This window comes from Schistocerca nitens, chromosome 7 (genome assembly GCF_023898315.1).
Source record: "Schistocerca nitens isolate TAMUIC-IGC-003100 chromosome 7, iqSchNite1.1, whole genome shotgun sequence".
Lineage (NCBI taxonomy): Eukaryota > Metazoa > Arthropoda > Insecta > Orthoptera > Acrididae > Schistocerca > Schistocerca nitens.
The window spans coordinates 634,445,897-634,461,402 of NC_064620.1; the positions used below are offsets into that span (position 1 = coordinate 634,445,897).

Here is a 15,506-nt window from a genome sequence, read left to right on the forward strand (position 1 = left end):
TACTCCTTTTCAGCATAATATACATTTTTTTTTCAGCTCAATAATCCATTTTGTATTTTTTCCAGGAGAAGCTTTTCATGATATTAATATGCTATAAACACTTAGTTATGAAACCTGTTCTAATACTTGCATTTGTTTTTTACCCATTTGTGTGTATCATTCATGAATGTGATCACATATACTCTACTTGTTTCATAACCTTGCTACAGCTGACTCATGACATTATTAATCCTTATTTCCAGCAATAAGTCAGAAGCAAATAATTTTCATGCCCCAGCAATTAATTATCGGTCCCAACGCAATGCATTGGTAGAAAAAAAAAGCTTATTACCAGCCCCAACTATTACCGGTATACAACTAAGTAATGCTACCAGTTGAAGATATATTTCTAGTCCTAAATATAATGCATATTTCTCAGATGTATTGAACCCATTATATCTATGTATTATTGGACTACAGACCTTGAGTAATAGTTACAGTGTGTTACATTTTAAATATGTCCTATGTCACTTGAATGATGAGTTCTGAGTAATACTGAATGATGTTTTGTAACACTGCATAAATGCTATGCCAATGATTACTGTAATGAGATGTATTATGAATGATGTTTTGTAACACTGCATAAATGCTATACCAATGATTACTGTAATATGATGACTTGTGCTTAGATGCTACACTCAATAACTCCTGTTTCGAATGATGACTTGTGAATAATACTGAATAATGTTTTGTAAAATTATATGAATACTTTGTAACTGGCCAATGAGTGCCAATAATTACTGCAATGACATGAGTTCTTAATAATATTTTGTTATACTGTATAAATGAGTGCCAATAATTACTGCAATCAGATGAGTTATGAATAGTGTTTTGTAATACTCAGTACTTGCTACATGTTTAGTAACTGGCCAATGAATGCCGCTGATTACTGTAATGAGATCTCTTATGATGCTAATGATTACTGTAATGAAAAGACTGATGATGCCACTAATTACTGTAATTAGATGACTTATGAATACTGTTCTGTAATAATTACTGTATTGAGATGACTTATGAATAATGTTCTGTAATACTCCATACATACTACTTAAATGCTGTGTAAATAGCCAATGAATGCCAATAATTATTCAGATCGGTTGTTACACTCGTGTCATTCTATGATGACTAGCATAGGACGTAATGTATCCTTCACCTTCTGATCCTATCACCAGCAATTACTGCAATATCCGTATGTCCTGTCCATCCTCATGATCATGGAGCACTATATTTGGTTTTTGCACTAATTCTACGTTGATATAAGAGTATGGATTTTACAAGAATGTGGTGTTGACATACCAAACTGTCCACCACCTTGAACGATGGAGATGTCATTATGGTCCTACTGTTTGGTGTACCTAATGTACTACCAAAATGATAACGTACAATATTAATACATTTCAGTGTCTTGGCTACACTGATAAATACTTCAGGGAAGAGAAATTCAGATTGTCTCACTTGGTGTTGTGCTTCTGTAGAAAGATAGGCACTTTCAGTGCAGCTACGTGCAACCTACTGTGCTACAACCATGATGCAATCCTTCCCATTCCTTTCCCAGTTCTTGTAAAATGGTAAAGACTTTTTATTTCACTCCTTGATGTGTTTAATTCATGTAAAAATGCTAAAGAGTTTACAGTGCGTGTGCACTTTATGTAACTTCTTAATATATTTTGTACTCAGTGCGTGTGCACTTTATTTCACTCCTTCATATGTCTAATTCATGTAAAAATGCTAAAAAGTTATACAGTACGTGTACACTTTATGATATTTGTGAATATATTTTGTACTCATTGCGTATACATTTTGTCTTTCTTAATATGTTCTGCACTTATCAATATTGTATATACTCGATGGATTGCTCATGCACTGCCTACGATATGTAAGCTATAAGAGAATCTCAGACCAAAGAGCAGTGTTGTATGCAGTAGGAACTGTGTGGTAGTAGCAGTAACTAGTTGCTAGCGAGCAGTCTGGTGTATCGTGTTGGCTGGGCCGGTCGTGGGGAGCGATGGCGGAGCCTGAGCGATATAATATAAGGTAAAAGCAGCCTCGCGCATATGTACTATTGTTATGTCAAGCCCCATGTAAATGCTTTTTTTTAAAAAAAAAAAGCTCTTAATAATAATCTTTCTTATAAAAAATTAACTTTTGATAATCATTCATCTCAATTTAAAGAACTTACTAATTTCTCCAATCCATGGTCATCCCGATTATTGTAAAGAAAAATCAGTTGTTTCTTTTTATATATGACAAATCCATCGGGCAGCATTGCACGGAGCTGCGCCAAAAAATTTCTTATGGGAGCAGATATATACGCGTTAACGGGCGACCTAATTGAGGTAAGATTTTTCAATTTATTCAGAATGAATTTTCAGGGCCATGACGCAGCACTGCTGACGTCCTAAATTTACCAGTTTAAATTCACAGTCATTATTGAAAGGTTATAAGTGAGTCACATTTTTTATTATTGAGAGATTAGTCACATTTTATTATTGGTAGGTTATGCACTTTTCCTGTTGGTAGGTTTAGGAATTTTTCTGTTTTAACGTTACACCAAATGTGAATATTATTTATATTATTTTACTGTGGGGAGGTTGCATTGTGTATTCATCTCTTGGTCTCCCTCTACGATTTTTACCCTCCACGCTGCCCTCCAATACTAAATTGGTGATCCCTCGATGTCTCAGAACATGTCCTACCAACCGGTCCCTTCTTCTAGTCAAGTTGTGCGACAAGCTCCTCTTATCCCCAATTCTATTCAATACCTCCTCATTAGTTATGTGATCTACCCATCTAATCTTCAGCATTCTTCTGTAGCACCACATATCGAAAGCTTCTATTCTCTTTTTGTCTAAACTATTTATCGTCCACGTTTCACTTCCATACATGGCTACACTCCATACAAATACATTCAGAAACGACTTCCTGACATTTAAATCTATACTCGACGTTAACAAATTCCTCTTCTTCAGAAACACTTTCCTTGCTATTGCCAGTCTACATTTTATATATCCTCTCTACTTCGACCATCATCAGTTATTTTGCTCCCCAAATAGCAAAACTCCTTTACTACTTTCAGTGTCTCATTTCCTAATCTAATGCCCTCAGCATCACCCGACGTAATTCGACTACATTCCATTATCCTCGTTTTGCTTTTGTTGATGTTCATCTTATATCCTCCTTTCAAGACACTGTCCATTCCGTTCAACTGCTCTTCCAAGTCCTTTGCTGTCTCTGACAGAATTACAATGTCATCGGCGAACCTCAAAGTTTTTATTTCTTCTCCATGGATTGTAATACCTACTCTGAACTTTTCTTTTGTTTCTTTTATTGCTTGCTCAATATACAGATTGAATAACATCGGGGATAGGCTACAACCCTGTCTCACTCCCTTCTCAACCACTGCTTCCCTTTCATACCCCTCGACTCTTATAACTGCCACCTGCTTTCTGTACACCATACTGTCACTTTACTAGCGTGTAAAGGGCGCTCACCAATGTGGTTAGGATCTGGCCTGTGACTGTAGTTTTGTTTATTCACATCAGTGAGATGAAAATGTGCATCATCTGACACCCACAACTTGTTTAGCAATTCATCGCGATATTTTTGTTATCAGTTGTTGACAGAATCCTAATCGTAGCCGGTAATTTTTGTCCTTCAATTGTTGCATCATCTGCAGTCTGTTCGGATGATATTTTAAATCAAAATGAAGACTGCTGCGAACACACTGCCCTTGGACATTCCAACCACTGCTGCTTCCTTACCAATTGAACGCCGTGGGGTCCGTAAGAGAGACTGCCGTACAGGACGAACGTTCTCTGGAGAACGCACACTTCTTGGTCGTCGTGCTGGGTTCTTCTTGAGGGCAGATCCAGTCTCTTCAAAGTCATTAATCCAACATTTTATGGCGTGTTTTGACGGAACGGCATAAAGACGTCGAAACTCCCTGTGCGCCGCTACCAAACTACTGATGTTTTCACAAAAATAAATAAATAAATAAATAAAAATAAAACAATTGTGGGTAACGCACGCTGTCGTCCGTTCCACTTATCCACGAGTACTGAAATGGCGGACTGTTTACTCGCTAACTGTCACGAACCCGCAGTGCTGCCACCTGCCCATGGCTGCCACTACTCATTTTGAACATTCATGTTATTCTGTGTCACCCTCTATTCATTGACTATGTTTTAGCACATATATCTAGTTAACTGAGGTGTCGTAAGCAGTAAGCAGTGGCGATAATTCTAAATGGAGTCGGAAGAAAGTGGGCTGCCGCTGCGGCAATAGGCTGCTTAAACTGTTAGGGCAAAATCATTTGATTTAGTACTAAATGCTAAACCTCAAAAAAGACGTACAAAAAAGTCTGCGAGAGCATATGTTCATCTTTTCCATTTGAGTCACAATCACTCTTTTTCTGCTTTGTAGGTGCTGAAACGGGCGACTAGGCAAGGCAGAAATCATCATTGTCGGTCAACCATAAAGATTCGTTCTCGCCGGCTTTTATTGAGATATATTTTAGCTCTACAATCCGGCGTAAATCGAGAGAGCGCGGTGGGGGAAAACTTTCTTACTTAATGTAGCTGATGAGATTTAAACGTCCGAATAGAAAATTGCGGAACGTGGCGAAGAAACATCCGATTCGACAAGCTTCCTGCCCCATCCCCAAAAAAGATAAATAAATAAAATAAAATAAAAGCTGCACTAAAATGGGACCCTCTGTTTAGGACCTACGACGCCACAGACAGATACACACGTTAAACTTACGTAACACTTGTCTGTCTGCGTAGTGGGCTAAAAGTTATCACTGGAGGCGAGGGACTGTGAATACAGGCTGAGTAGGTTAATAACCTACGTGAGGGCGCCTGCGGGAGACTCACTTGCCGCACGGACCGCACTGAGACGAGAGAGAGGGAGAGAGAGAGAGAGAGAGAGAGAGAGAGAGAGAGAGAGCGGTGAGGCGAGGCCTCGAGTAGGACGCGAGCAGCCGGAGCTGCGGCCGGAGCCGGAGGCGGCACTCACCGTGGCGGTGGCGAGGGCGGGCGGCGCGCCGGCCACGACGACGGCGACGACGGTGACGAGGTAGTGCGGCGGGCCCGCCTCGCGGTCCAGCGGCGCGGCCGTGCTCAGCACGCCGAGGCGCGCGTCCACGGCGAAGAGGCGGTCCGCCTGGCGGCGCGCGGCGCCCGCCCACGTCACGTTGGTGACGTAGTACTCGAGGGCGGCGGCGGGCGCGCCCGGCACGGCGGCGCGCACGCGCAGCACGCTGGTGCCCGCCGGCTCGTTCTCGTACACGCTGCCGCCCGCGTCGGCCGCCGGCTCGAAGCGCGGCGCGCCCGCGCCAGGCCCTGCGGGCGGCGCGGCCAGCACGGTGAGGTAGGCGTCGCTGGACTTGCGCTCCGCCTGCACCGCCTCGTCGCTCGCCTTGACGGCCAGGTGGTAGCGCGGCTCGGGCAGCGCGGCGCCGCGGCGCACCGTCAGCGCGCCCGAGTTGCGGTCCAGCCGGAAGTGGTCGCCGCCGGCGGCCGGCTCGGCGCTCACCAGGTCGTACGTGACGAGCCCGTTGGTGGCCGAGTCGAGGTCTCGCGCGCGCACCACCGCCACCAACACGTCGTCGCCGGGCGGCAGGCGCGCCGCCGCCGGCAGCACGGCCGCGTTCATCGACACGAACTGCGGCGCGTTGTCGTTGACGTCTTCGACGATGACGGTGACGAGCTTCTCGGCCGAGAGGCGCGCCGACTCGGGCCGCGCGCGGTCCGTGGCGACCACGGTCAGCCGGAAGGTGTCGACGGCCTCGCGGTCGACGGGCAGCAGCGTGTGGATGACGCCGGTGGCCGGGTCGATGCCGAAGTGCGCCGGCCCCGGCGGCTCCTGCGCGCCGATGCGGTACTCCACCTCGCCGTTGGCGCCCGAGTCGGGGTCCTCGGCGGCGACCGTGACGATGGGCGTGCGCTGCGGGATGCCCTCGCGGATCTGGCGCACGATGGCCGTGTTGGGAAAGGCGGGCGGGTTGTCGTTGCTGTCCTCGACGTCGACGCGGAAGAGCAGCGTGGTGGCGAGCCGCGGGTTGCCGCCGTCGGCCGCGGTCACGTTGAGCGCGTACGCCGCCAGCTCCTCGTAGTCGAGCGGCCGGTGCAGGTAGAGCGCGCCCGTGGCCGCGTCCACGCCGAACGCGTCGCGCCGGTTGCCGCCCGCCAGCGAGAAGCTCACGTCGGCGTTGACGCCCGCGTCGGCGTCGGCGGCGGCGAAGCGCGCCAGCTCGGTGCCGACTGGCGTCGTCTCGGCGACGGAGACGCGCGGCAGCAGCGGCGCCGTGAAGCGAGGCGCGTTGTCGTTCTCGTCGAGCACGTCGACGGCCAGCTCGGCGGTGGCGCTGAGGCGGCGCGCCGCGTCGGGGGCGGCGTCGCGCGCCTCCACCAGCAGCCGGTAGGCGGGTGCGCGCTCGCGGTCCAGCGGCGCCGCCACCGTCACCACGCCCGTGGCCGCGTCCACCGCGAACCGGCCCTCCTCGTTGCCGCCGGCCAGCGAGTACCACACCTGCCCGTTGGCGCCCTCGTCCGCGTCCGCCGTGAACACGCGGAACACCTGCAACGACACGAGCGGCTCCGCTCACTCCGGGCTCCGCTCCTCCGCCCACCCGCCGACCCTCTGCACGGGGCCGGCTATACGGACTTCCTCTTACGGAGTTTACTGGGTTGCAAAAAATCTGTTTGTTTACTTTTTAAGTTAGCTAGGGGACTCCAACTTCCTATGCCGAATTACATTGCATTTCGACCTGTCCACACCATAATCCCAAAGATCCGTTGTGTAAGTAATACTGCCAGTGGATTGACCACCTCGAATAATATTGTAATTATAAAAACGATTGTGCCTGGAATCAGGTGGGGTCGATTGGACTCGTCGATTGAACTCAGAGTGTTAAGACTGGAACAGTTAGTTCCAGATTGCAAATTTCAGCCGCACCCCTGGTGAACAGATGTTGACCACTTTGCCGCTTGCTACAAGATAAACGTAAGGTGGATTTGATTTCGTTTTGCCTCGAATCGAATGGAAATTTTGCAGGCAACATGGAAAAAATACAGGGGGCAGAAAGGTATCTGCAACTCAAACAGAAACCACTTTATAGTGACAAGTTTCGACAGACATGAAAGGGAAGCATTAGTTGAGAAGCTAGTGAGACAGGGTTGTTGCCTCACACCAATGTTATTCAGTCTGCACACTGAGCAAATAGTGAAGGATAACAAGGAGAAATTTGGAAAGGAAATTAAATTTCTGAGAGAAGTGTAAAAATATAAGGTTTTTGAAAGAAATTGCCGTTTTGTTAGGACAGCAAAGGACTTGGAAGAGCAGGTGAATGTAGTGGATAGTGTCTTGAAAAGCGGATGTAAAATAAACAAACGTAAAACAAGGGTAATGGAATGTTGTGGAATTAAATCTGGTGATAGTGAGGGAACACACCGAATATGGTAGATGAGTTTTGATACTTGGGAGGAGAAGGAGATTAGTGTTTAACGTCCCGTCGACAACGATGTCATTAGAGGCGGAGCACAAGCTCGGATTAGGGAAGTAAGGGGAAGGAAAGCCGACGCGCCCTTTCAAAGGAACCATCCTGGCATCTGCCTCAAGCGAGTTAGGGAAATCGAGGAAAACGTAAATCAGGATGGCCGGAGACGGGTTTGAACCGTCGTTCTCGCGAATGCTAAACACTGCGCTACCAATCTCGGTTTTGGTTGAACAAGTTACTCTTCAAGGTATTGTCTGGAGTGCAGCTTTCTATGGAAATGAAATGTAAACACTTTAGACAAAGAGAGTATAGGTGATTTTGAAAACTGGTTTTAGAGAGCAACACTTAAGATGAGCTGGGTGAACTGAATAACCACTGTGGTAGTGAATCGAATTTTATGACAGTTGACAGGACCTACGCTAAGGCATCAAGGAATCGTGTGTCGAGTAAGAGTCAAAAGTATGGGGGTAAAAGCCATAGAGGAAGACCCAGGCTCGGATACAGTAATGGGGATGAAACGGATGTCGGTCGCAGAGACGAACAGGCTGGCATTGGACAGACTGAGGTCGAGAACTGCATCGAACCAGTCTTCGGATTCAAGACCAGCATTTAGACGTACTCATTATGTTAACATGTTAAACTCTTTGTTTTGCTGTGAATAACTTACGGTTGAATTATAACGATAATCAGTCGTAATATACAGGGTTATTGTAAATGATGGAACAATTTTCAAAAATTCGTGTCTATTCAAGTACAAATCCAGAATGAACAAGAGGAAGTACGAATGACAAGAGGAAGTTTCAAAGAGTTTGCCGGGCGGGGGCGGGCCGGCGGCGATGGTTCCAGAAGCGGCCGGTAGAGTTCACGCAGCAATAGGGCCGTCATTCCGTTTCATTGTCAGTTGTGGGTGAGATGGCGACTGTGGAGCACAGGGTTTTCTGCGTTTTTGAGTTCGCGAAAAGTGAGTCGGAAATTACGATGCAGCGGGCACTTCGAACCAAATTCGATATTGGATCACCAACTCGCAAAAGCATTAGAAGTTGGTTTAAGCAATTTATATAGGCGGAGTGTGTGCAAAGGAAAAGGCACTGGCCGACCGCATGTGTCTGAGGATGATGTCCGACTGGTTCAAGAAAGTTTTGTGCACAGTCCCAGTAAGTCTACCAACCAACTGCATGGAAAGTTCTGAGACGGCGTTTGTTGTACAAGCCCTACCGATTACAACTTGTGCAGGCTCTCAACCCCAATGACAGCGAGAAGCGTCTCGCATTTTGCGGTTATGTGCTAGCAAAGATGGAGGATGACGCATTTCTACAGCATATAATTTTTAGCCATGAAGCGACGTTCCATCTTAGTGGAAAAGACAACAGACACAGTGTTCGCTTACGGGGTTTGGAAAATCCACATTCACTACTGCAACAACAAAGAGACTCACCGAAGATCAACATGTTCTGTGCCATATCCCGTACAAAGGCTTACGGTCCATTTTTCTTAGCGGAAAGAAGTGTAACGAGAATGACGTACCTGGACATGTTAGAAGAATGGCTGTTCCCTCAAGTTATGGAAGATTCCCCAGACTTTATTTTCCAACAGGATGGAGCTCCGCCCCATTGTCACCGTGCTGTACGAGGCTTTTTGAATGACTCCCTCCCTCAGCGCTGGATCGGTCGCGAGTGACTTGAGGACCTGGCTCTGCACTTCCGGCCACCGAGATCTCCTGATCTCACAGCACGCGACTGTTTCTCATGGGGTTATGTGAAGGACGGTGTTTACGTGGCGCCTCTACCAACCACTCTGAACGATCTGCTGTCGTGCACTCAGTAACAGCAGATACGGTTGAAATGGTTCAAATGGCTCTGAGCACTATGAGACTTAACTTCTGAGGTCATCAGTCGCCTAGAACTTAGAAGTACTTAAACCCAACTAACCTAAGGACATGAGAGACATCCGTGCCCGAGGGAGAACTCGAACCTGTGACCGTAGCGGTCGCGCGGTTCCAGACTGTAGCGCCTAGGACCGCTCGGCCGCCCAGGCCGGCAACAGCAGGTATGCTTTCGTGTGTGTGGGACGAGTTTGGGCACCGTGTAGATGTTTGGGTACCATGTTTGGGTACCGTGTAGATGTTTGGGTACCGTGTAGATGTTTGGGTACCGTGTACATGTTTGGGTACCGTGTAGATGTTTGCCATACAGCCAACACTGGCCACACTGATCATTTATCACATTTATAGTTATTAATTAATTATTAAAAACAATTTAATTACAAATTATTAAATTTATTAAATTGATATCAAACGTTATGAAAAAAAAACTTTGAAACTTGATATTTTCACTGGTATAAAGCTCGTTCTATTTGGATTTGTACTCGAACAAATACCGAGTTTTGAAAACGGTTCCATCATCTGGAATAACCACGAAGTAGCACAACCTGCTAACGGGCAGATTTGCCTAAAGTAAGAGTAGGCGAGTGAGCACGCACCTGGGTGCCGACGCCGGCGGCCTCGGAGACCTGGACGCGGTAGGGCGTGCGCAGGAATCGCGGCGCGTTGTCGTTCTCGTCGGCGACGTGCACGTACACCTTGACGCGGTCGCCGAGCGGCGGCGCGCCGTTGTCGGTGACTGTGGCCTCCAGCACCACGTAGCTCTGGCCCGTGTCGCGCACCAGCTGCTCGCGGTCGAACACGTGCAGCGTCTTGACGAAGCCGTTCTTGGGGTCGACGGTGAAGTGACGCTGGTCGGCGCCGCCCGACAGCGCGAACGTCAGCTCGGCGTTGCGGCCCACGTCGCGGTCCGACGCCGACAGCTTGCCCACGAACGAGTCGGGCGGCTCGTTCTCGCGCACGCGGAACTCGAACGTGGCGTTGGCGAACTGCGGCGCGTTGTCGTTCTCGTCGACGACGTGCACGGTGACGGGCACCTGCGACGAGCGCGGGGGGTTGCCGCCGTCGGACGCCGTCACCAACAGCGAGTAGTAGTCGCGCTGCTCGCGGTCGAGCGCGCTGCGCACGTACAGCCAGCCGTCGGGGAAGACGCCGAAGCGGCCCGCCGCGTCGCCATCGCTGATGGCGTAGCGCACCTGCCCGTTGGCGCCCAGGTCGGCGTCGGACGCGGCCAGCGCGAAGAAGCGCTCGTTGACGGGCGTCGACTCGAGCAGCGACGTCTCGTACGACGTGTGGTCGAAGACGGGCGTGTGGTCGTTGACGTCGACGACGAGCACGGAGAGGGCGTGGCGCGCGGTGCGCGGCGGCTGCCCGCCGTCGGTGGCGGCCACCTCGACGGAGAGCGAGGTGCCGGGCGGCGCGCGCACCGGCCGCCGCAGGTAGACGACGCCGCTGGCGGCGCCCACGCCGAACTGGCCGTCCGGGTCGCGCGCCAGGCTGTAGGCGAGCCGGCTGTTGGCGGCAGCGTCGCGGTCGCGCGCGCGGCACACGCACACCTCCTGGCCCACGGCCGCGTTCTCCGCCAGCCGCACCTCGGCCGGCGCGCCCGGGAACTCGGGCGCGTTGTCGTTCAGGTCCAGCACCTGCCGACACACACCGTCACACACACCGTGACACGCGGAATGTTCCAAGTAGGGCCAGAAGGCGAGAGATAACGTATACCTCAAGCGAGCCTAACCTTCTAACAGAAGACTCGCCGGAACCAAATACAATAATCTATGACGTCCACAGAGAAGCACATTAGGGCCAATAAGGTCCCTTATACACTAAAGAGCCAAAGAAACTGGCATACCTGCCTAACATGTCTGAAGTAGTGCTCGAGGGAACTGACACCGTGAATCCTACAGGTCTGTCCACAATCCGATAAGAAAATGGTTCAAATGGCTCTGAGCACTATGGGACTCAACTGCTGTGGTCATAAGTCCCCTAGAACTTAGAACTACTTAAACCTAACTAACCTAAGGACAGCACACAACACCCAGCCATCACGAGGCAGAGAAAATCCCTGACCCCGCCGGGAATCGAACCCGGGAACCCGGGCGTGGGAAGCGAGAACGCTACCGCACGACCACGAGATGCGGGCAATCCGATAAGAGTACGTGGGGCGGACATCTCTTCTGAACAGCACCTTCCGAGGCATCCCAGGCATGCTCAATAATTTTCGTGTCTGGGGAGTTTGCAACCCAGCGGAAGTGTGTACGTGGGGCGGACATCTCTTCTGAACAGCACCTTCCGAGGCATCCCAGGCATGCTCAATAATTTTCGTGTCTGGGGAGTTTGCAACCCAGCGGAAGTGTTAAACTAAGAACAGTGTTCCTGAAGTCACTCTGTAGCAGTTCTGGACGTGTGCGGTGTCGCATTGTCCTCCTGGAATTGACCAAGTCGTCGGAATGCACCATGCACATGAACGGAAGCAGGTGATCAGACAGGATGCTTACGTACGTGTGACCTGTCAGAGTCGTACCTAGAGCTATCGAGAGTCCCATACTCCAACTGCACGCGCCCCACACCATTTCAGAGACTCCACTGCTGACATGCAGCGCCCACGGATTCGTGAGGTTGTCTCCATACCCGTACATGTCCATTCGCTCCATACAATTTCAAACGGGACTCGTCCGACCGGGCAACATGTTTCCAGCCATCAACACTCCAGTGTCGGTGTCGACGGGCCCAGGCGAGGCGTAAAGCTTTGTGTCGTGCAGTCATCAAGGGAATACGAGAGGACCTTAGACTCCGAAAGCCCACATCGATGATGTTCCGTTGAATGGTTCGCACGCTCACATTTCTTGATGGCCAGCATTGAAATATGCTGCAAATTGCGGAAGGGTTGCACTTCTGTTACGTTGAACGACTCTCGTAAGTCGTAGTTGGTCCCGTTCTTGCAGGATCTTTCTCCGACCGCAGCGATGTCGGACATTAGATATTTTGCCGCATTCCTGATATTCACGGTACACCGATGAAATGGTCGTACGGGAAAATCCGCACTTCATCGCCACCTCGAAGACGCTGTGTCCCATCGCTCGTGGGCCGACTACAAGATCTCTTTCAAACTCACTTAAATCTCGATAACCTGCAATTGTAGCAGCAGTAACTGTTCTAACAACAGCACCAGACACTTGTTTTCTTATATCTGCCTTGCCGACCGCCGTGCCGTATTCTGCCTCTTTACATATACCACTATCTGAATCGGCATTCCTATACCAGTTTCTTTGGCGATTCAGTATATAAATCTATGACTTTCCTAACGTTCTTAGTCACAGCGGAAAAGTTCTCTTTGCTGATGGCAGCAGTGTCATTGGCACTAAAAAAAAAACACAACTGCTTGCAGAGAAAAGAAAATGAAACCCACAAGGAAGTTTACAATAAGTCAGTATAAAAGTAACTTAGAACGTAAAGAAAACAAACGCTATGAATTTCATTTTGAAGAAGGAAAATTATACTGTTCACTTAAATGTAGACGGCACCTTCATAGGTTTCCTAACGAACACAAAATTTCTACTCATTCATTTACCAATCAGTTGCGCATACCAAAAATAACACTGATAATTACTGCACAAACAGCACTGCCCATGGATCAAGATCTAAATGAACTTACATTTACAGAGACAGAATAAACATAAAACTCAAACAGCATCTACTGGCAAGAAAGAAAACTCTAAAATAAATTATCCAAGAAGATTAAAGAGATCACTAAAACAAACTTGTTCAAAAAGGCAATTAAGAAGTGGCTGTTAAGCAATATATTCTATACAGTGAACGATTATTTTGATAACACTGAGTACAGCCTTGGTAAAAAAAAATGTAACACAAAGAAAAATAATAATGACAATAACAAAACGTCTATCATTTCATATAACACTTTCATCTTATTTTTTGCTTTCCTTTTCTGTGTAAAAACACACTAACAGAACTATGGAATGTGTTAAAACCTTATCCTCTTTCTGAGCACAACATCTCACTCATTACAGATGGATGCTGATTCAGTTTTTACGTCGAACAAATATGAAATTGCAGTACAGGAAACTGACCAAACATCGTCACTATCGTCTTCATATCAGCTGATAGTGTGTGTAGTGTCTACCTTGTATGTAGTGTGTGCAGTGACAAAGTGAGAAATGAATGAAAAGTATAGCACAAGCTTTTTACATTATTAAACAACTTATTTCCTACACAATATTGCCCTAGGGATAAACCGGATGAGATGGCACACTTTAAAAAGGCTGGCCTTGTATTCAGCAGAGTAAAGCCTCCGATTTTCACGCGACCATCCTGATTTAGGTTTCTCGCGATCTCCCTTAACCACTTCAGGCTGGTTCCTACTACGAGGACACGGCCCCCCGCATGTCCCAAACGAGATTTTTTTCAGTCCCCAATGAAAACAATTCACCTCTGATGTGTTTTAAAAATAATACAGCTTTGCACACCAGAAGTTAATTGTGATACAGCATATGTTTCAATCTCGAAGATACGAACATTCAGTACCGACAGGACCATCCGGTAAAAAATATGTGTTCTACAGTTCACAGATGTCACAACGAGGTAAGAGCAGGGAGCAGCCTGGAAAGAAAATGTGTACTACAGCCTCGGGTATATGAACGCAAACAAGAGGCGAGGATAGTCAGTCAGGAAAGTGTTCCGGAACCAGGAAAGAATGTGTGTTCTGCAGTGCCAGAGATATCAGATCAGTGCTCCGTAGGAACAGGAGAAGTTGGGGACGAAAGCGTGATCTGCTGTCTCAGAGATATTAACGCTCGGTAGGAACAGGAGCAGCCAGGAAGACGGTACGCTCTGCAGTCTCAGAGATATCAGCGCTCTGTACGAACAGGAGCTGCCGGAGAACAAAATGTATTCTGTAGTCTAGGAGACATCAACGCGCGATAGGAAGAGGAACAGCTAAGGAAGAAGACGTGCTCTGTAGTATTAGAACTATCAAAGCTCAGTCTAATTCTTCAGGTCTCCTGACTTTTCCTTTGTAGTGACAACATATGAACTTTCAGAAATATAGGTGATGTTAATAGTAACCTAATGTCATAAAGTAGACGAAGTGTCAAATACGTAGTTTTCTTACTGTCACTATCTATCTATCTTTCTATCTTTACTAATTTAAACCATTACATATAACTGTAGTGTTTTCACTTTTTCGCTGAACATATGTAGCCTTCAGTTTATTTTCTTTTGCAAGATCTTGAATATCTTGGCATGTCGTCTCCCGGAATACTTCTGACTTTCCCTTATATTTCGGTTCTGAGAGCCCTTTGGTCCTACGGTAGTTGTAATTCGCCATCACTTGTCTAATAATTGTTTTCCTCACCCAGCGAGATGTAATGCACTCTTTCGTGAGCAGCATGATTCAGATTCCCGCCAGGTCAGATTTAAGCATTCCATGCTGTCGTTGCAACTGTTCAGAGAGACTATGGTCGGTATACAGCCCCATCAGTGCTCTGTATGTACAGGAGCTGCTGGAGAACAAAATGTATTCTGTAGTCTAGGAGACATCAACGCGCGATAGGAAGAGGAACCGCTGGCTGCTCCTGTTCCTACCGAGCGTTGATATCTCCGAGGTAGCAGAACACGCTTTCGTCCCCAACTTCTCCTGTTCCTACAGAGCATCGATATCTCTGACACTACAGAATACACCTTCTTTCTTGGTTGCGGAACACTTTCCTCACTGGCTATCCCTGTTTCTACCAACTAGTGTCCTGTCTCTAACGAACTCCTCTTCGTTTCTTAACTTTTTAAAAATATTCTTGTGTGTCTTATTTTTTTCAATCGGATCGGCAGTTTGCCGCACCCTTCAACTGCAATCGTTTGGAGTTTTTCATCTACTAGTCCTGCACAAAGTTCGTCATAAAATTGCTTTTACTCTTCGCTTATATAACGAAGCAGTGTCCGTATACCAGTACCCTTGCAGACTTCATTACGACCCATCCTCTTCCACACGCTAGGCTGATGAGTGATCATACTGGCAACCAAGTATCTGGGAGCGGTGCCATCACGCAAGCTGTAATTACAGATGAAATGCTTCGAGCT

General features: G+C 47.9%; 1 protein-coding gene across 1 annotated transcript in view; it reads right to left on the reverse strand.

Annotated features, from left to right (window-relative positions):
- LOC126195804 (cadherin-related tumor suppressor-like) overlaps positions 1-15,506 on the reverse strand; it is a 206,818-nt gene that overhangs the window by 18,643 nt on the left and 172,669 nt on the right. Inside the window, exons 8-10 of the mRNA XM_049934439.1 lie at positions 10,016-11,059; positions 6,419-6,618; positions 5,056-6,238 (exon numbers count right to left, since the gene is read on the reverse strand). Coding sequence (XP_049790396.1) covers positions 5,056-6,238; positions 6,419-6,618; positions 10,016-11,059 — 2,427 coding nt within the window. The remainder of the gene's footprint in view (positions 1-5,055; positions 6,239-6,418; positions 6,619-10,015; positions 11,060-15,506) is intronic.